Below are 20,516 nucleotides of genomic sequence, written 5' to 3'. Positions count from 1 at the left end.
TATTCGTGAAAAACCCATGCAATGGCCTCACTACTTGCTGTGACCTCAATGACTCCCTCACAGAGTTCTTCATCCTCAATCAATGTCAATAGATATCCCCATCTGTTGTCTGGGAGGCCCATAAGGCCATCATCATTAGTATTGCAACAGCTAATTATAAGGATCAGGAACTAGTCAGATTTAATTGTAAAATAATTTAAATCCTTTTGTCATAAATTATACAACATAGAACCCTCCTGCTTCCCTCTGAACTTGCTTAGACTATTGATGGCTACCTGCACTCTTGGAAAATCTCTAAACTCTCCCGTGAAGTGATGATGATGCTTTATTCTCAGATCTCTGAGAAAAAAAATGTGGATTCCCTACCTTCCGTCAAAGTGGCTTCTGCTCCTGGTCTGCCTGGACTCCCCACTACTTACTATAAGATTTCACCAGCACTATGGTCCATAAATTTACTTTTCTCTTTAACTCAATGTTAGAGAGTATCTCTTTTGATCTTACAACAATGAGAGGTATGATCTCTGTTATTCCCAAAGAGTGTAAAGCTCTCGTACCATCTCACTGTTAAACATGGACCTGAAGATCTTCTACAAAAATCTTTTCCTAGAGGTCAGGTGATCAGGTTGCAGGGTTGAGTCCACCACAAACGGTGCCAGGTTGCCATATCCTGTAGTTTCAGTTCCATATCCGAGCACAACTCCAGTTCAGCAATTTCCAACCAATACTGCTAGTGTTTCCTGGCCACTTGTATTCACTTCATGAACAATAATCAAATAAAGGGGTCTACTTACTAAGCCTTAGATGAAGATAAAGTGGACAGCAATAAAGTACCAACCAACCTGCTTCTAACTGTCATTTTTCAAACACAGCCTGTGGCATGGCAGGAGCTGATTGGCTAGTATTTTATCTTCGTTCACTTCATCCAAGGCAGAGTAAATAGACCCCAAAGTCTCCTCTTTTCACCTTTGCTAAAGTTTGGTCCAAGGGTCCTAAGATAGATCTACAAAAAACTCAGACTGTGACAGTTGCTAGGCTTGTACAGTGTGTACATTGGCATTCCCCTCCAGGAACTAGGGTGAGGGTAGATATGGAATCCCTGGCAGTTGGTGGTTTCCCTGTTTGCTGTCTTTTGTGGCTTTCTCCTTTACAGAGACCATCTGTAGCATGAGCAGCACACTCTATAATTCACCACTCCAAGGACATATGGACAAGAGTGTAGAGGTTGAAAGATGTCCAACCTCTCCCCTCTCCATGTCCGATAATCCCTTTCTAAGGATATCCAGAATTTCCTCTGGGCCTCTCTATTTACATGTCCTCTACATGGTCGGGTGGATTCAGGGCCATCTCTTCCAATGGGCTTGTTGGGCAGTTGCCCAAGGGCCCAAAGCTTGTAGGAGCCTACCAACCCATCCCCCCTGCAGCCACGGCCAGTTGGTAAATTTGTGATATTTTTTTAAGCTGGCTGCCGGTGCACTGTACTCTGACCAATTGGAGGTGAATCAAAGCAGTACAGAACAGTTATTCACTTTGTTTTTTCTTCAAATGATGTAAGGAACCATTAAGGTAAGTAGAAATGTTCTGTAAATATACCCTCACACCAAAATGTCAACCAAAATATGGCCAAATGGCCTGGTATTAGTAATTGACACGATCATTCATCTTTTGTTTTTTATTATTAAAATATATTTAGAAAAAGTATCTTACATCAAAAACAATGGTGTCGAATAGTCAATGCCTTTGTTAGTTAGATGTTAACCACCAACCACCCCAAAGGGTGTGAGCTCAGTGGTGGAAACCTGACATAGGACAGATGGGTAAGGCACCAATAATTCTACGCATTTTGTCCCTTAAAAAGGACTTCCTCAGGGGTACAATCAGAATACATAGTTTGCACCTTTAAGAAAAGGCTTTAAACTTTTCACCGCTGATTAATCCTTTAAGGACCTGGTGTCATAAGCAGTGTGCAACCTTTGGGTGTTGCCCCAAAAAAGACATCCAATTAAAACCTTGCTTGTAAGCACATGGGATTGTAATCACCAAACAGTTACTGCCCTCTGGTAGTGACTGGTGTTTGCAATTACTGTAATTACAAATGTTTGTCCATGTACTTCACTTCCTTGGTAGGTGAAGTGTTAGCCATAGACTGATTAGTACTGAATGGATGATTGTTGTTTGTATGTACTTTCTCATTTCCCATTGCTGTTCATATTTATATATTTGAACACTTAAATTTATTATAATAAAATAAAAATTGTAATAACTAGGAGAGAAAGGGGGATTGAATACATATGATATTCATGTGGAAAAACACGTATTTTTTAAAGGAAATGTTTATATATAGTAAAGTGTAGGGGTGCACTCACCAGTCTTCCAGTACTTTAAAACATCAAAAAGCTTTATTCCATCATTAAACATATATCCGACATTTCGGTCCTGATTGGACCTTTGTTAGGACTGAAATGTTTAATATATTTTTAATGTCGGAATAAAGCTTTTTGATGTTTTAAAGTACTGGAAGACTGGTGAGTGCACCCCTACACTTTACTATGTTATTGGATCATGGATGCCAATTGTTTGTGTAGCACCCCAGCAAGATGATTATTCTAAAGTGAGTGTGGACAGTGTATGGCTCTGACACATTATTAGATAGTTACAGCAGCACAGCAGTGTTCCAGCAGTAACCTTACAATTTTATGGTGCATACACACGGTCAAATTTTCTGACAGATCTGAATTATAATGATTTTAAAAATCGTTCAATAGTTCATATCTGAAAGAAAATCTGACATGTGAGCCTGCAACGATGAACGATGCGCGTTCCTGCTTGTCAGATAACGATATCTGACATCTGATGTGTTTGCAGTCAGATTTGGACGATTCTATTCATTGTAATTAGAGATGAGCGGGTTCGGATTCCAGAGTTCCGAACCCACCCGAATTTAGTATAACCGAGTTGGATCCAAGCAGGCTCGGAGTTTCCCGCCTTACTCGGATCTTGAAACCGAGTCAAAACGATAGAGTCTGAAACCTCGCGGTTCGCAAGCTTTCGTCTCTATGATCAATGTAGTATATAAGGGACCACGCGACAGGCGCCATTTCACTTTGGCTGTGGATACTGAACAGAGAGGGTGGGTAGTGTAGGACTGGGAGAGCTGCTGGTGCTATCTGCTGTATCCTGGGCTGGTGCTGATCCATTCTGGTCTCTGGTCACGGTGCTGTCACTATCACTGTGCTGTCTGCTGATCCATTCTGGTCTCTGGTCATGGTGCTGTCACTGTCACTGTGCTGTCTGCTGATCCATCTGGGCTGTCTGCTGTGTCCTGGGCTGGTGACTGCTGATCCATTCTGGTCTCTGGTCACGGTGGTGTCACTGTCACTGTGCCGTCTGCTGATCCATCTGGGCTGTCTGCTGTGTCCTGGGCTTGTGCTGTGTCCATCTCTGGGCCCAAGTTCTGGACTCCAAAAAAAAGTTTAAAAAAAAAATCAAAGTGTCTTTTATATTTTTCTGTGTGTGCGTGCATGTTAGGCTTAACCGCAGTAGCGCACAAGATCCAGCCCAACTCCAGTCGTGCTAAAAGCAAAAAAAAAATCAATTAATCAAAGTGTCTTTTAAATTTTTCTGTGTGTGCTCATGGGTGTGAGGCTTAACCGCAGTAGCGCACAAGAGTCAGCCAGCAACGCAAGTTGCAACCTTGTGCTACCAGACTCCAATCGTTCTCCAAAAAAACCCCAATAAGAGTGCCTTATATTTTTTTCCTCTGTGTGAGCGTGCGTGTTAGGCTTAACCGCAGTAGCACACAAGATCCAGCCAGTAACGCACATTGCAACCTTGTGCTGCCCAACTCCAGTCGTTCTAAAAAAAAACAATAAAAGTGTCATCTTTTTTTCTTCTGTGTGTGCTCATGGGTGTTAGGCTTAACCACAGTAGCGCACAAGAGCCATCCAGCAACGCAAGTTGCAACCTTGTGCTACCCGACTCCAATCGTTCTCCAAAAAAAACCCAATAAGAGTGCCTTATATTTTTTTCCTCTGTGTGTGCGTGCATGTTAGGCTTAACCACAGTAGCGCACAAGATCCAGCCCAACTCCAGTCGTGCTAAAAACAAAAAACATCAATCAAAGTGTCTTTTATATTTTTCTGTGTGTGCGTACGTGTTAGGCTTAACCGCAGTAGTGCACAAGATCCAGCCCAACTCCAGTCGTGCTAAAAACAACAAAAAACATAAATCAAAGTGTCTTTTATATTTTTCTGTGTGTGCTCATGGGTGTTAGGCTTAACAGCAGTAGCGCACAGGATCCAGCCAGCAACACACGTTGCAACCTTGTGCTGCCCGACTCCAGTCATTCTAAAAAAAAAAACAATAAAAGTGTCATCTTTTTTTCTTCTGTGTGTGCGTGCGTGTTAGGCTTAACCGCAGTAGCACACAAGTCCAGCCCAACTCCAGTCATGCTAAAAAAAAAAATCTATCAAAGTGTCTTTCATAGTTTTCTGTGTGCGTGCATGTTAGGCTTAACCGTAGTAGCACACAAGATCCAGCCCAACTCCAGTCGTGCTAAAAAAAAAAAAATCAATGAATCAAAGTGTCTTTTATATTTTTCTGTGTGTGCTTGTGGGTGTTAGGCTTAACCGCAGTAGCGCACAAGTCCAGCCAGCAACACACATTGCAACTTTGTGCTGCCCGACTCCAGTCATTCTAAAAAAATACCAATAAAAGTGTCTTATATTTTTTTCTTCTGTGTGTGCTCGTGGCTGTTAGGCTTAACCGCAGTAGCACACACGAGCCAGCCAGCAATGCAAGTTGCAACCTCGTGCTGCCCAACTCCAGTTGTTCTCCAATAAAAAACAATAAAAGTGTCATATTTTTTTCTTCTGTGTGTGTGTGGGTGTTAGGCTTAACCACAGTAGCGCACAAGATCCAGCCAGCAACGCACGTTGCAACCTTGTGCTGCCCGACTCCAGTTGTGATCAATTGGTGCTCTGGGCCCAAGTTCTGCTGGAGCTGACAAAAAATAAAAATCATCATTTATCTTTTTTCTAATATTTTTGTGTGTGTGCACGACTGCACGTGTGTGAATTTTGTAACCGCACCTTGGCTACACTATTGGTGATTGTGACATTGCTTCAAGACTGCAGAAAATATGGAGGGCTGTCACAGGACAGGAGAGCAAGGCCAAGAACCACATGTTGTAGCTGCCGCCAGCAGTGCAAGGCTGTCAACTTCCTCATCCTCTATGAAGGCCCATGCCCCAGGGCTTAAGTCACGCCATCGATATGGTAAAGCAAGTTTTACTGAAGTTAAGAAAAAAAAATTGAAAGGATATTTGCATTTAGATAAACAAAAAATTGGCAATATGCAATTCACTACACGAAGTGGCAAGGAAAGGATAAGGCCTTGGCCTTTCTTTATGAAGACTGCTGATAGCTCTACTGCTTGTATTAGTAGTGGTTGTGGTCCAATTAAAAATGTGAAAGTTGTTAAGACAGCTCCGGGAAAACCAACTGTGTGCCCTGAGAAATCGAAATCACAATCACAGGAGAGTGCAAGTGGTGTGTCCGCGGTTTCCATGTGTGAGCCCGCCCTAAATACTAGTGTACTGGAGGATCCGCCTAGTTCCAACATTTGTGTACCCTTTGTAAATGTGGGGAAGGGCAGTCAACATCTTGCACACGTAGTCATTGAGGATGCTTCTGTGGAATTGCACATGGAGGAGGAGGAGGATATTTTGGTAGTTGAAGGCGCTAAGGATGATGAGGATGTTGATGATGAAGATGTTGGTGATGAGGATGTTGATGCTGAGGATGTCCTTTGTGAAAGTAAGGCAACAGCTGTTTCCCATGGTTTGAAAAAGCCAAAGCCCATTGTTGTCATGCCAGGACAAAAGACAAAAAAATCTACTTCTCACGTGTGGAATTATTTCCATCCCGATCCGGACAACAGTTGTCAAGCCATATGTGCCCATTGCCATGCAAGAGTGAGTAGAAGGAGGGACCTAAACCACCTAGGAACCTCCTCCTTGTTACATCACTTGGAGCGCATTCTTTAAATATCAAAGTGTGCGTCGCCAAGTTCCAAAACTCAAAACGTAACAAGTCCAGTGTCACCTACCTGCTCCCTCTCTGTGAGATCCAAGCGCCTTCAATCTCCAACACCAACACCTGCATCATCAACATCCTCATTCGTCATCGGAAGTAGTCCTGCTGCATCCAATGTTGGTCTTCAAAGCATGGTTGACTCCTCTCCTATCCGTGATTCCTCAGAAGGATCCTTGATGACTATGCCTGTTGCTGCTGCTGCTGTTGCTGTCAGTGGATCTTCATCCCAGAAGGGGACCAGTTAGAAGACTACTTGTAGCGTATCCTCAAAAAAACAATTAACTGTCAAACAATAATTTGCAACAGCAAACAAGTATGACAGCAATCACCCATTTGCACAGCAGATTACTGACGCCATAACAGATATGCTGGTATTAGATGTGCGTCCAGCATCCGCCATTACTGCAGTGGGTTTTCAACAGTTAATTAAGATCCTGTGTCCTCGCTACCAGATCCCTTCTAGATTCCACTTCGCTAGAACAGCAATTCCAAGTCTGTACAAGGACATTAAAAAAAACCTTATTAATGTCCTCAGAAATGCCGTTGTACCCACTGTCCACTTGACCACTGATATGCGCACAAGTGGGACAGGGCAAACTAAGGATTACATGACTGTAACAGCCCACTGGGTAGGTGTATTGCCTACAACAGCAACAGCAGTAGCAACATCTCCCAAAAGACAGCTGATACAGAGGCAGGCTACTCTTTGTATAACTGGTTTCACTAAGAGGCATACCGCTGAGAACCTCTTAGAAAAACTCAGGGAAATCATTGCTAAATAGCTTACCCCACTTGGACTATCCTCGGGATTTGTGATTTCGGACAATGCCACCAATATTGTTAGAGCATTAATGTGGGCGAATTCCAACACGCCCCATGTTTTGCTCACACAATTAATTTGGTGTTGCAATGTTTTTTAAAAAATGACACAGTCGTGCAGGAGATGCTTTCAGCGGCCCGCAAAATATCCGGACATTTTAGACATACGGCGACCGCTTGTCGAAGAATGCATGACCAGCAGGTACTGTTAAATTTGCCCTTCCATCAGCTGAAGCAAGAGGTAGTAACTTGGTGGAATTCTACCCTTTATACGCTTCAGCAGATGGAGGAACAGCAAAAGGCCATCCAGGCCTATACAACGGACTATGACATAGGCCGTGGAGGGGGAGTGCACCTTACTCAAGTGCAGTGGAGAATAATTTCCGTGCTGTGCAAGGTTCTCAAGCCCTTTGAACTTGCCACACATGAGGTTAGTTCAGACACTGCCAGCTTGAGTCAGGTCATTCCCCCCATCAGACTTTTTCAAAAACAGCTGGAGAAACTGAAGGAGGAGCTGAAACGGAGCAATTGCGCAAAGTATGTCAGACTGGTGGATCAAGCCCTTGATTCACTTCACCAGGATCCAAGAGTCGTCAATCTATTGAAATCTGAAAAATATATTTTAGCCACCATTCTGGATCCTAGGTTTAAGTCCTACCATGTGAGTTGTTTTCCAACAGACCAGAATCTAAAACTATGCAAAGAGCTGTTGGTCAAAAAATTGTCAGCTGCAGCTGCATGTGAAATGCCATCATCTCCTCCTTCAGTTTCAACAGCTGCCAGGAAAAAACTCAATTTTCCTTACAGAATGCCTGCTGATCATGCAGATCGTTCACCAAAAAATGACATCTGGTCGGGCCTGAGAGAACTGCCTACTAGTGACATGTCTTCTACCGTGAATATGTGTTACAGTCTCCATTCACAGAATGGTGGAGGACTATTTCAGAGATAAGATCCTAATAGACATGTCAGACAGTCGCTTTCAGTACTGGCAGGAAAAAGAGGCAATTTGGAGTCCCATACACAAACTGGCTTTGCATTACTTAAGTTGCCCACCCTCCAGTGTGTACTCCGAAAGAGTTTTCAGTGCAGCTGGCAACCTTGTCAGTGATCGGTGTATGAGGTTACTTCCTCAAAATGTGGAAAAGATGATGTTCATTAAAATTAATTACAAATTCCACGAGGAATTTACCAACATTTACATCCAAAAATTACAGAGATCCCTATGGTGGATTCCAGCTGGGACGAATTAATATTGTGTGAAGGAGAGGATGTACACATTAATGGGGTTGACGAGGATGAGGACAACATGTAATGTAAAGCCAGTTTGCGCATGGGATCAGCTTGTTTTTATGGGAGGTCCAAACAATCATTTCAGCCACAATTGGCAGTCCTTGTCACTGAATAGAATGGTTTGTTAAACTGTCCTGTTTCATATACAACATAAGGGTGGGTGGGAGGGCCCAAGGACTTTTCAATCTTGCACCTTTTCTTTCCATTATGTGCTGGTTGGGGCATTGCTGCCTGACATTTTAAATTAATATTATGGTTGGTTTAGGAACCAATGATTTATTTTTAAATTAATTTATGATCAATTTAACAACCAGGGGCTGCACCCAATGAATTGTTATTTAAATTAATTTATTATCAATTTTACACCTGGCTGTCACTGTCATCAGCATAGCTGCGCAGGGGTGTTGTGCTCCTGTCTGTTGAGGGGCTGCTGCCCAAAATGATAAATAAACAATTTTTTTGGTGTGCATGTCAGCCACACCTGTCATCAGCATAGCTGTGCAGGGGTGCTGTGCTGCTGTCTGTCAAGGGGCTTCATGAATATTGCAATGAAAACTTTTTTTTTTAAGTTATTGGGTTACAAAAAATTTATTTTATCTTAAACATAGCAGTAATGTTATCCTAACAGCTTATAAAGTTATATGCTCTAAAAAACTAAAGCCTATATTTGGAAAAAACTAAAGCCTAATTTTGCCAAAAGAGAGACTGACACCACGGCTAAACATAAGAGTCACCTTCTGGATGTGAATTGTCTCATTTGCATGGGGAAAACCCAACCCTCAGATGAGATGGATCTCAGCCAGTGGACAACATGGAAATCACCATTAAAAGTCTGGAGAATCTTTCTTCACAGTCAGGAGAGGCATCAGAGAACATGAAAAAGATTCTGTAGGTGCTGAACTTCAAGGGATTTCTCCATCATGTTCTGCAGTGTAGAAAGGTTTCATTCACATGTTTTCTATAAAGCAGTTCAAAGTTACAGCCTTCAAAGTGTCTGGCTATAACACCCACCTTTGCCAGGAATTACCAAAGATTATTACAAGCAAAGGATTCATCTGTCCGGAATCTGTCTGGGAATTCATGGATCATATTTGGCCTGAATGCACTAAGACATCCAGTGATTCTGTCACTGTGTTCTGTAGCCCACTTTATTCCTACCTGAATCGCAAACTGAAATACGGAATAGTAAGCACAGACAACATGGAGGCCTTTGTTATTCCGCTGCCTGCATGCCAACCAATACCTCCCAGACTACACTCACTGGGGGGACCAGGTCTTGACAATGACCATCCCCATCTGTTGCTAGGACTTCTTCTTCCAAACCATCAATCCTGGACCTCCTGACCAAAAAGGGTAAGCAGGGTACAGAAAGAGGAGCTAGATGTCCCCAATGACATTTTTTTTCTTCTATCATAGATGATGTGGAGAGATAAGAGCTTCAGATGTTTTAAGTACAGGGGTTCCCACCTATTTGGCTTCCCTCCAGAGAACAGAGCTCTGGGCCTGATTCAGACCAGCTCGCGAGCGCTAAGTGCTCACAAGCGGGTCAATGGTGCCCTAGTGCGCATGTGCACGATGGAGGGATCTCCGTCATGCGCATGCGCGAGACCCGAATAGCGACAGCCAAGCCATCGCTATGGGTCTTGCACCAAAGGGGTCGTGCTGTCGATGGTGAGTGACAGCACGCCCCCTTTGGTGGGCGTGCCGGGGGCGTTGCTGCCCAGACGGAGGCGTTCCCATGGGAACGTCTACCATCTGGGGCCAGCCCCACTGACATCACTAGTGATGTCAGTGGGAGTGCTTTTGGCTCTGATAGAGCCAAAAGCACTCCTGGGCTTGCGGCAGCGAGACCCTACCGAAGGGTCTCGTCGCAAGCCCATCATTTTGGCCACTCGCATAAGCTGTGGGTGGTCACCCACAGCTATGCGAGCGGCCAGGAGGCCACTCCAATTTTAGGTAGGAGGGCCCTGATTCAGAGCGAGCGCTCTTGTCAGAGCGTCCGCCTCTGAAACAGGCCCTCTGTTCCTCAGGAAGTGTCTATGCCTGAGCTGATAGGTAGGTAGTCTCTGTCTGTTGGTAAACACCCTTCAGGAGATGGCAACCCAGAATAACAACAACTATAATAATGTGTCCACTGATAACCAGCCTGATCCCTTAACAGCAACATACCCCATATGGCCAACTCATAACATGACACCCAGTTTGCAGCCTCCTCTTCCTTATGACACTAATCCAGGCGCCATGGTTGATCAATCAGCCATGTGTGGTCCACCCAATTTTTGGCCTTCTACATTCTAAGTTTCCAACATTCACATATCTAAGAGAAGTGGACAGTGGGAACAATGGCAATTTGAAGACAACTAACTAACTCTGTTTTTTTAATGTACCTGTACAGGTTGGGAAATTCTGTTACAGAACAGAAGGTTTGCAAAGGATTATTAAAGTCAATTGTCTATTTATTTTTGGAAAGCACGCTTCCTTGTCCCCTTCTGGGATGAAAAATATCAACTCCCAGCAAGCAGGCATGGCGCTCAAGAAAGAATTCCCAAGAAAGACACAACGTAATACTTAAACCTTGGGTCTGAAATGTTGCATTTGCTGCTCTGTTCCGCTTGTTCACAATATATCTCATATGGTTAAGTGGACAGTGGGAACAACGGCAGTTTGAAGGCCACTAACTATGTTTTTTTTATGTCCCTCTACAGGTTGGGAAATGTCTTTATAGAAGTTTTGCAAAGCATTATTTAAGTCAATTGTTTATTTATTTTTGGAAAGCATGCTTCCTGGTCCCCTTGTGAGCTGTGAGGTCATCAAAATTGACTGGAAACGTGTGGAAATAAATGTTATTGAGGTTATTAATACTGCAGGAACAAAAAAGGTCCATTTTTTGTGATTTTAGATGTTTTTTTTATTTTTTAAGAATAAATCCAGATCCAAAAGCAAAACCAAAACATGAAAACAAAACACGGAGGTGAGGTTTTGGCAAAACCAATCCAGATCCAAAACCAGGGGAGATCCAGATCCAAAACCAAAACCAAAACACGAGGGTCGGCGCACATCTCTAATTTTAATACAGGCAAAAATCTTTCAATCGTTCAAATCATTCAAATCTTTCAATCATTCATCTGACATATCTGACCGTGTGTATGTACCATTAGAGTAACAGCATGGCAGCAGGGGTGTATCTAGGGATCCCAGCACCCCAGGCAATGTAATGGACTGACGCCCCCCTACCCTCCCTATGCAGTGCCCCCAGTAGTAATCCCCCCAATGATGCATTTCCCCCAGTAGTAGTCCCCCCTATATAGTGCCCCCAGTAGTAGTCCCCCCTATACAGTGGCCCCAGTAGTAGTCTCCCCAATGCTGCATTGCCCCCAGTAGTAGTCCCCCCTGTACAGTGCCCCCAGTAGTAGACCCCAGTAGTAGCCCCCCTATACAGTGCCCCCTGTAGTAGTCCCCCCTATGCTGCATTGACCCCAGTAGTAGTCCCCCCTATACAGTGTCCCCAGTAGTAGTCCCCACTATACAGTGCCCCCAGTAGTGGCCACCCCCCTAAATTGCCCCCAGTAGTGGCCACCCCCATACAGTGCCCCCAGTAGTGGCCACTCCCCCTATATTGCACCCAGTAGTGGCCACCCCTGTACAGTGCCCCCAGTCATGGGCACCCCCTCATAAAGTGCCCCCAGTAGTGGCCACCCACTATTACATTGCCCCCACCGCAGTGCCAGGCTTACACACACGCAGAAAAAAAAATACAACTTACCTGATCCCCGCTCCTGACATGATCGCAAGTGTCCGCTCTGAGTCCTGGCCTGCTCTTCTCCTGTATGGGAGAGACGTCTTGACGTCTCTCCCATCACATGCTGTGTGGGGAGCCGGAAGACAGAGCTCATTAGTGAGCTCCAGCCGGCTCCCTCCTCGGATAACGCAGCAGCAAATGAGAGTCAGACTGACTGTCATTGGCTGGCTGCTATTACAAACAAAGAGCAGCCGCTGGCGGCTGTCTGTTTGTAAACTGTAAAGGGCAGACCGCTCTCATTGCGGTCTGCCATACACTTGTGGGGCCGGGGGACTTGTTCACCCCTTGGCTGCTGGTGGCACTGCCGGACGGCGCCCCCCCGTTTGGTCGGCACCCCTGGTGAGTGCCATCCGGGCCAATGGGCAGGTACACCCCTGCATGGCAGTATGACAGCAACAGCAGGGCAGCATAACAGCATAGCAGTAACATAGGAGCCACATGGAGGTTCATAGCTATAGATCCTTCCTCCATCACAGATAAACATAACTCAATTAGCAGGCCTTATTTAAGCCATTAATTAACCAGGTCTAAGGAATGTGTGGAGTCACTACCTGAATCCCAGGAAGCCAACAACTTGCATATATGTGGCAGTCTGTCACTATGCCACACTCATTATACCACATTTAAAAAAATATGACCATATCAAATAAACTCAAGTGCTTTAAGTACTATTTTAACATTTTTAATTATAAGACATCTATTAACACTAAATATGAAAATATCAAATTGAAAATTCAATTTAGGCTTTCTGTACATACCACATAAAATAACTCATCTATTTCAGGGAAGACATCGATCTGTAATTCAAATGGTTTCCCAACCTGATATTAAAAACAAAAACAATAATTATTTCCTTTTATCATATTGATTGTTACTCTTACTCAAAAACCATAGTGCAACAGAAATTATGTTAAGAGTTGCGCATTACCTCTACTGGAGATCTGGGCTCTCGTATCTTTATAAAATAATTCATTCCATATGATTTGTACAAATACCAGCTTTGTGTGAAGTTCTGATACTCAGCCTGCAACACATTAATTTGCAAATTACCAACATTGTGAAAAAAACTACAATGGATTTGTATTACTAGCAAAAACAAAAATAAAATTCACAATTCACACCAAAAACATAATAAAAAAAAGTTTATATAATAAGCCAATAATAATTACTTATATATGTAGTATGGGGTATAGGTTCACAGACCAAATAAGACTACTGCTCAAACTTTGGGTCAAAATGCAAGGTAGATCTAAGATAAAGATGAAGTTGTAAAAGTGAGATTAACTGTGCAAATTTGTGCGGTTAGAGTGGTTTATGAATGAGGAGTGTTAACCATAGTGTAATATTGTGTTGATATCACGTGTAGCCGTATTGCAAGCACAAAAGAATAATAATATAAAAATAATGATGCACCATAGAAAAACAATATGGTCTGCTGAAGTCCGTATTTACAAAAAGATATATTGAATGATTTGGTGATGGGAACATGTACAAACATGTAACAATGAGATGATGGTGATACAGGGAGGTGAAGCTTATAAGAAGGGCATAATTGAAAACAAGATCAGTGCTTCATAATTAATAAAGTCTATTCCACCTGGATACAAAAACAAGATTGCCCTAGGTCCTAGGATGAAAACACTGTAATCTATAAATTCATGCATGCCACCTGGTGTGAGGGGTCCAAACTTGAAGGTCCATTCTCTTTCCCTCTTCAGCAGTTAGTCACATCACCTCCTTTGAGGCGAAGGTTGATTTTCTCTAGGCTTATTATTTAAATTTTTCATGATTTTCATTCTGATGTTCCAGAGAGGATTGTCTTGCTACAGATATACTGTAAGTTTCTTAATTCTTTGGCTGTCTCTGACAGCATTCCTCACTGTACCCACAAATTCAATAATTATTTTCTTTAGCATGCAGGTGGTTACACCCAAGGAAGTTTAACTTGCATAGGCAAGTTATACAGTAAATCACATTAGTTCTTCTGCAGTAAATGTGGTTTTTGATCTTTATGATATTACTAAATTTGTCTTCCACTATATTGTATTTAAAAATGTATTCAAATGCCTAACACTTTCGACAGTATAGTATGTATAGTATAGTTCCTTCTGTCATGTTCTGTGTAATAGCTCTGTACTAAATGATCCCAGAGATTAGCAGACCTTCTCCAACTCATGTGTACAATGGGATCAGGTTTACCACCATTTCAATCTGTGTGTAAAGATCTGAAGGGAGTATTGGTCAGTTTTCTGTATCACTCTTTGGGGTCTATTTACTAAGCAGTGTTAGGAGTGAAAAGTGAAAAGTGATAAGAAAGTGATAAGGTGCCAGCCAATCAGCTCCTAACTGTCATCTCACAAGCTGTGTTTGAAAATTGACAGTTGGGAGCTGACTGGCTGGCACCTTATCACTTTCTTATCACTTTTCACTCTGTATCCTTGTCTCCTAACACTGCTTAGTAAATAGACCCCTTTATTTCTCTCCACTTGCATCAAAGATCTCCACTAAATCTGATTTCCAAGGGGCCATTTTTTTCTCCTCCTACTTCTCCTGATAAATGAATGTTTCCATTCTTAACGCTCTGAATTGAAGAATGATCTCTTTTCATAGATCTGTCACTGTACCCAAGTTTTTTAAGCCTGTTGGATACTGTTGTTCATTTAAGTGTGGTCATGAGAACAATTTATGCTAAGTTTAAGAAATTTCCCTTTACGGATGTGTTTTATAGTTACTCAGAAATGGAAGCATAGTATAGTAATAATCCATTGGTCACTGTTTCTTTCCTGATCTCATACTTTAATGAATGGTTTCCATAATACCCTAGAGTTTACTAATTAAGTCACCTACACTTAAGTATGGATAGCCTTAAAACCGAGACTGTAAGAGTGCCTTGAGGATGGAGTTGGAAACCACTAATTTAACAGATAGTTTTAATTGATGAGTACAGTGGATCTGAGATTAAGAGTATTTCACCTTGGAATATACTGCAGTCCTGAACTTGAATTAAATTTTTAACACAAAGTTCTTTTACAGACCAAGTTTCTGTATATTTTTAAACTAGCTAAAGTATCCGGCATTGCCTGGGTTTAAATGTTCAAGTTATTAAGTTAGGCATCCTAGACTAAATGCCACCCCTCTGTGAAGTTTTCAGCCAAATTCCTCCAGTGGAAGGCCCAGAACAGGCTCCATGGGTCAAAGTTCTGCCCAGCATACACCAACGGCAGGACCGACCAGGACCCTAACCCCCCCTAAATCCTGGCCAGGATCCAACCAGACCATCACGTGTTGGTTTCACCTCTGTGAAGTTTTCATCTAAATCCATCCAGTGGAAATCCCAGAACAGGCTCCCTGAATCAAATTTCTGATCATGGTACACCAACGGGAGATCCGACTGGGACCTAATCTTCAAGTTATTAAGTTACAGTAGGCATCCCAGACCAATTACCAGGCATTCCAGACCCATTGCCACCCCTCTGTGAAGTTGTCATCCAAATCCATGGAGTGCAAGGCCCAGAACAGATTCCCCCAATCAAAGTCCTGCCTAGCGTACACAAATGAGAGGTCCGACCTGGCCAGGAACCAACTGGACCTCCTCGCATTTGTTTGATCACACTCGGTGCAGAGGTGTCTGAATGCATAACCGGACAAACAAACAAACAGACCAATACATTTTACATATAACATTTAAATTTGAAATTACAGTGGATTAATATCACAGAACTCCAGGCATTTTATTTAATAGTGAATTTATTAAAAGTTATGTTTTAATACTTACAATTACTTGGTTACATACAAACAAAAGTGTGCCCCACAAAAGGTTTTTTCTTTTACTTCTCTGTAAACCCTGATGAATAGCAACCTAATCTACTCTCGGGAGGACAGCCGTGCTAGTTTCCTAATTAATGCAGATCTTACAAACATTTGATGGTTGGTCTGCTTTCCCCCACTCACTTTTAATAAATAACAGTTACGGAAAGCTACCTACTGTATCTTAAACAACTGGTTAGATATTTATACATGTAACTTATGTGCAGATGATTAAGGTTAGAAGTCAAGCTATATAAGGCTCTGGATTTCTTGTCTTTAATTGCTTAGAGAGACTAATTGTATGGAGCAAATGTTATTGCAGGTGGCAAGAAAACTTTAAACTTCTTAAATATGTTAGTTTTAGCCTTAACACTAGCATTAATGGATGCAAGAATAGAAAGTTAATGGAAATCAGATGTATGCACAGTGGCAGTGCCACACAGCACTGAAGTCATGGGTTAAATTCTAACCATGGAGAGTTTGTAGAGTGTGTGTAGAGTTTGTATGTTCTCCCCATGTATGCATGGATTTCATCTGGATACTTTGGTCCCCTTTCACAATTTAAAAACATACTGATGAGTTATTTGGCTTCTGATAAAGTTAAGTGAGTGAGTGTGAGTCCATATAGTAGGGAATAGACTGTAAGCTCCACTGGGGCAGGGACTGATGTGAATGAGATAAACAGAAAAACAAGAAAAGAAACTCTATTGTGCGAGCACTCTTATAATAGATTATCAAAATTGGACAGGTGTGTCCTAAAAATTAACTTTTATTATATATCTCTAAAAAGAACTAAGGGATGTCCACTGAAATTCAAATTAACTAAAGGATAATAAACACATACAATATTTAAAGTACATGAAACAATACATATAGTAAAATTGTAAAAAGTCCCTGGGACTGGCGAATTTTAGGAATAATATATACAGTATAATATGATTAAGTTCCAGTAAATAAACGTTGATTTTGAAGTTGTACCCGTAAATGTTATTATTAAAAATTAGTAGTGGGTATAGGAAAATTCAGTAAAGTCCAGGCATAGAGTTGCCTCTCCTCATTCTGCTACTACTCACCTATGCTATAAGCTATCTATGAGGAGTGAGAGATTACCGGAGGACAAATTGCCTGTGGAAACAACAGACTAACAGGGACGTTGCTCACATTTCGTTTCTGCTGTTGGGTGTCATACATAAAGCATCGGACACACAATGAGAGAATTACTTTAATGAGATAGCCCGCAGTTAATAGAGATTACAGAAAAAACATACAGTGTGGACAGGTTGTTTAAATAACTCATATATTTACCACTTAATATATAAGAAAATTGGTCATAAATATTTTTCTTGTGAAAACCAAATCACTCTTATTTCTAAAAGGGCCTTTCCCTCTAGCTGTCCATTAATCCACAGGTCTATTGAATTTTATATCATCATAAACATGAAAAAATAATATAAAAGAGATTGAAAAAAATTTGACAACAGCAGTAGCTGTGTACATACAGCTTACACACGGACAACACAAAGATGCTATATACAGTGTTTAGCCTCTGTTGGTTTTAAAGGCCAAAAATATTCACATTTGGGATTCTAAAACCTATAATTTATGACAGGAATGTCTCATAAAACATCTGCAATCCACACTCTCTTATGAACAGATAAATCTTATAGGTATATGTGTGTAGAGATCGCTATGAGTTGCTCATGTCAACAGAAAATAGCTTCTAGTAGGTAATCAAGTAGTGTGTCACGTTTAAAGCATGAAGTGTCTGCAAGTCAATAAGTATCTTCAGACGCAGTAATCAAGTATGGTGTGTATTTTTCACTCTATATTGTCTATGATGATAAAGATAGTACAAAAAATTATTGAGAGTATCTAATACCCTGAGAGTACATGGTCAATTATAATTCATAAGTATTACATACATCTCTGGTAATACCATATTTCATAAGCAAATACACATGCCTGTTAGTTATTCACTAATCACTTCTAATGAAGGTGCCCTTGCGGCGCTAACTGGTGTCAGCACTCCATACATTTAAAGTCGTAGGTGAGCGGAGCCAAATGGGTAAATACAGAAAAAGCACATGAAGTCTCTGGGAACAGAGATACAAGCAGTCCCCAACTGTAAGTTATCCGGGCAATATGAACTGCAATGCGCTTAACGCGCCAGGCTCCGGAATAGTGAAATAACCCTATGAGTAAATACAAATCCCACTGGGTACAGTACTTGCTGTTTTGGATGCCGCGTGCTGCGCAGCCACGAGCACCCGTCTCTCCCTGATGTGAATGAATAAATATACTCTGTAACATGCTGTGGAATATGTGTGCACTATATAAATAACCAGTAATGAACAACAAATAATGCACTGTGTTATTGTCCTTACCTCAATTTGAATTATTTCAGTTTGTTGTAGCACTTCAAACTCAATGCTCAAAATGCCATCTTGTGGGATAGTGTACTGTTGTAGATTGACATTGTTGAAATTATACCACCAATTGTTTAGCTGTGTTATTTTAAGAGAGACATTTTTATCTCTTTCCTCTGCTGACAGTGCTTCATGGTCAACTCGTTGTATTTGCATCTGTGAAAATAGCAAATTTAAGGTGAATGCAAAATTCAGAAAATGCATTATTACAAGCAAAGGGATTATACTGGACAATGATTAAACACTATATATGGGTGCCAGCCTGCTACTGTATGTAAAACACACATACATATAAAAGTAATGAAATGAGTTGTCAGATGTATCAGATTTAGTCCACATTGACCCAGAATTACTACATGTGGTCCCAAATGCTGGAAATCTCAGTGAGAGAATGATCTTGATCTGCCTATAAGACCAATTGTTGGATCACACTATTAGATGCTCTTATGTACTTGGCCACTTGAGTAAACTGGACAAATAGACACAGGTCTTAGTCGTGGTATATCACTATTTTATCACTTTTTAATCTAGAATTTTAATTTAAAAGAATTTTGTTGCGTTAAATTAATATAATTGAATGAGAGTATATCCTATAATCACTACTACATCTGTTAGCCAAGGCAAACATGGCTAATACCACATTGGCAACAATTACACAGTTGAAAATTACATATAAACTTTTATCGACATACCTTTGTGGTGTAATTGAAACCTGGATAAAACTGTCCTGTTTTCACTTGTAGAAGCAGCATGTACTCAGAATATGCTCTTGTCATGATAGAGGTTGCAGTAATTGTGATACCTATAATATGTAATATTTTATATTACCATTAATAGAATTATGCAATATCTGCAATTTTAATTAGATGTACAGTAAGCTCAAGAATAACGGTCTCTTCCTGTTGTAAGGGATTTAAAACATGAAAAGTCTACCATACATCTGAATTGCCTCTCTTCCTTTATTTTTAGCAAATGATTTATTGATTTATAGACTAGCTGCGCACAGGAGCAATTTTGAATTTACGATGATAGATTTTTTTTAACCAAAGGATTATAAGATTGCCTTGTAGACGACATTAGTCATTTTTCCTCCTGACGTCAACATTAAAAGATTTGGGGTCTCATTCAGACCCGCTCGGAAGCGCTGAGCACACGCAAGCGGGTCGATGTTGAGGCCCTGTGCACGCGCAGCGGCCGCACTGCGCGTGCGCAAGCCCCGGAGCGAGAGAGAAATTATCTTGCTTCGGGGCTCACTACAAAAGGGGTGGCTGTCGATGTTGATCGACAGCTTGCCCCGTTTTGTAGGTGGGGTGGGGGGGTGGCTGGCCAAACAGAGGCATTCCCAAAGGAACGCCTGCCGTTTGGGGGCGGCCCCACTGACATCACTCGTGATGTCAGTGGTGAGCGTCCGGCTCTGTTAGAGCCGAAAGCTCACTGGGGCTGGCGGCAGATGAGACCCTACCACAAGGGTCTCGTCGCAAGCCCCGATGGTCGCGATGGTCTTGACCATCGTGACCATCGACCTGGCCGCTCACTAAAGCTGTGGAAGCGGCCGCCCTCATTCAGAGCGAGCGCTCGCAATTTGCGAGTGGCTCTGAATGAGGTCCTTAGTTTTGACATGATATGCAAAAGGACCACATAAAGTTGTCCATGAGCAAAACAGTCTCCATTTAGGGCAACTGTAGCCACGTTAAGTGTCTGTCCCTGTGCTTTATTTATTGTCATGCCAAAGCAGCCTCTTACCGGGAAGACTTGTTTGAAATTAAAGAACCATTTTTCACATAAAGGAAATAGGAAAGGTAAAAAAGGAAAAAAACTAAAATTTTGCAGCAGTAAACAGGGCTTGCATAATTTTTCTGGAGAAACCAGATAATACGTATCAATCTCTACATCGTATAAAATAAAGTCCATCGTGATATATCTTTAACATTTATAGCAGTATAAGCCAAGAAATTGTTTGGGGGTCCGTTCTTTCATTGACTTTTGTCACCAAAATCATCACTACTCGGCTCCTATTTGTCATACTTGTACATAATGTTTCATACACCTAAACCTTCCTCAGCAAATGCTCTATAGAATAGTGAGAAAAAAACTGCATCAAAATCCATCCAGTGGTTCTTGAGATTAGCTCGAACAAACAGACAGATGCCTACCAGGGACTTTATTTTATACTATGTATAGATAAAGATGAAATTGTAGCAATGACCTCTAAAGTCCATATTTTACCTGAAATATAAGAAATGTCATGGGTTTTTTTTTGCATAGCTATAATGTCCAGTA

The 20,516-nt window shown here is 41.6% G+C and overlaps 1 protein-coding gene across 1 annotated transcript in view; it reads right to left on the bottom strand.

The window, feature by feature from the left end:
• Positions 1-20,516, bottom strand: part of LOC148542095 (CD109 antigen-like) — a 202,115-nt gene that overhangs the window by 125,389 nt on the left and 56,210 nt on the right. The window contains exons 11-14 of the mRNA XM_088472444.1: positions 18,929-19,038; positions 18,195-18,392; positions 12,932-13,027; positions 12,762-12,824 (exon numbers count right to left, since the gene is read on the bottom strand). Coding sequence (XP_088328570.1) covers positions 12,762-12,824; positions 12,932-13,027; positions 18,195-18,392; positions 18,929-19,038 — 467 coding nt within the window. The remainder of the gene's footprint in view (positions 1-12,761; positions 12,825-12,931; positions 13,028-18,194; positions 18,393-18,928; positions 19,039-20,516) is intronic.

This window comes from Taudactylus pleione, unplaced genomic scaffold (assembly GCF_031769625.1).
Source record: "Taudactylus pleione unplaced genomic scaffold, aTauple2 ptg000015l, whole genome shotgun sequence".
Classification (NCBI taxonomy): Eukaryota; Metazoa; Chordata; class Amphibia; order Anura; family Myobatrachidae; genus Taudactylus; species Taudactylus pleione.
This window is presented reverse-complemented; position numbering and strand designations above follow the sequence as displayed.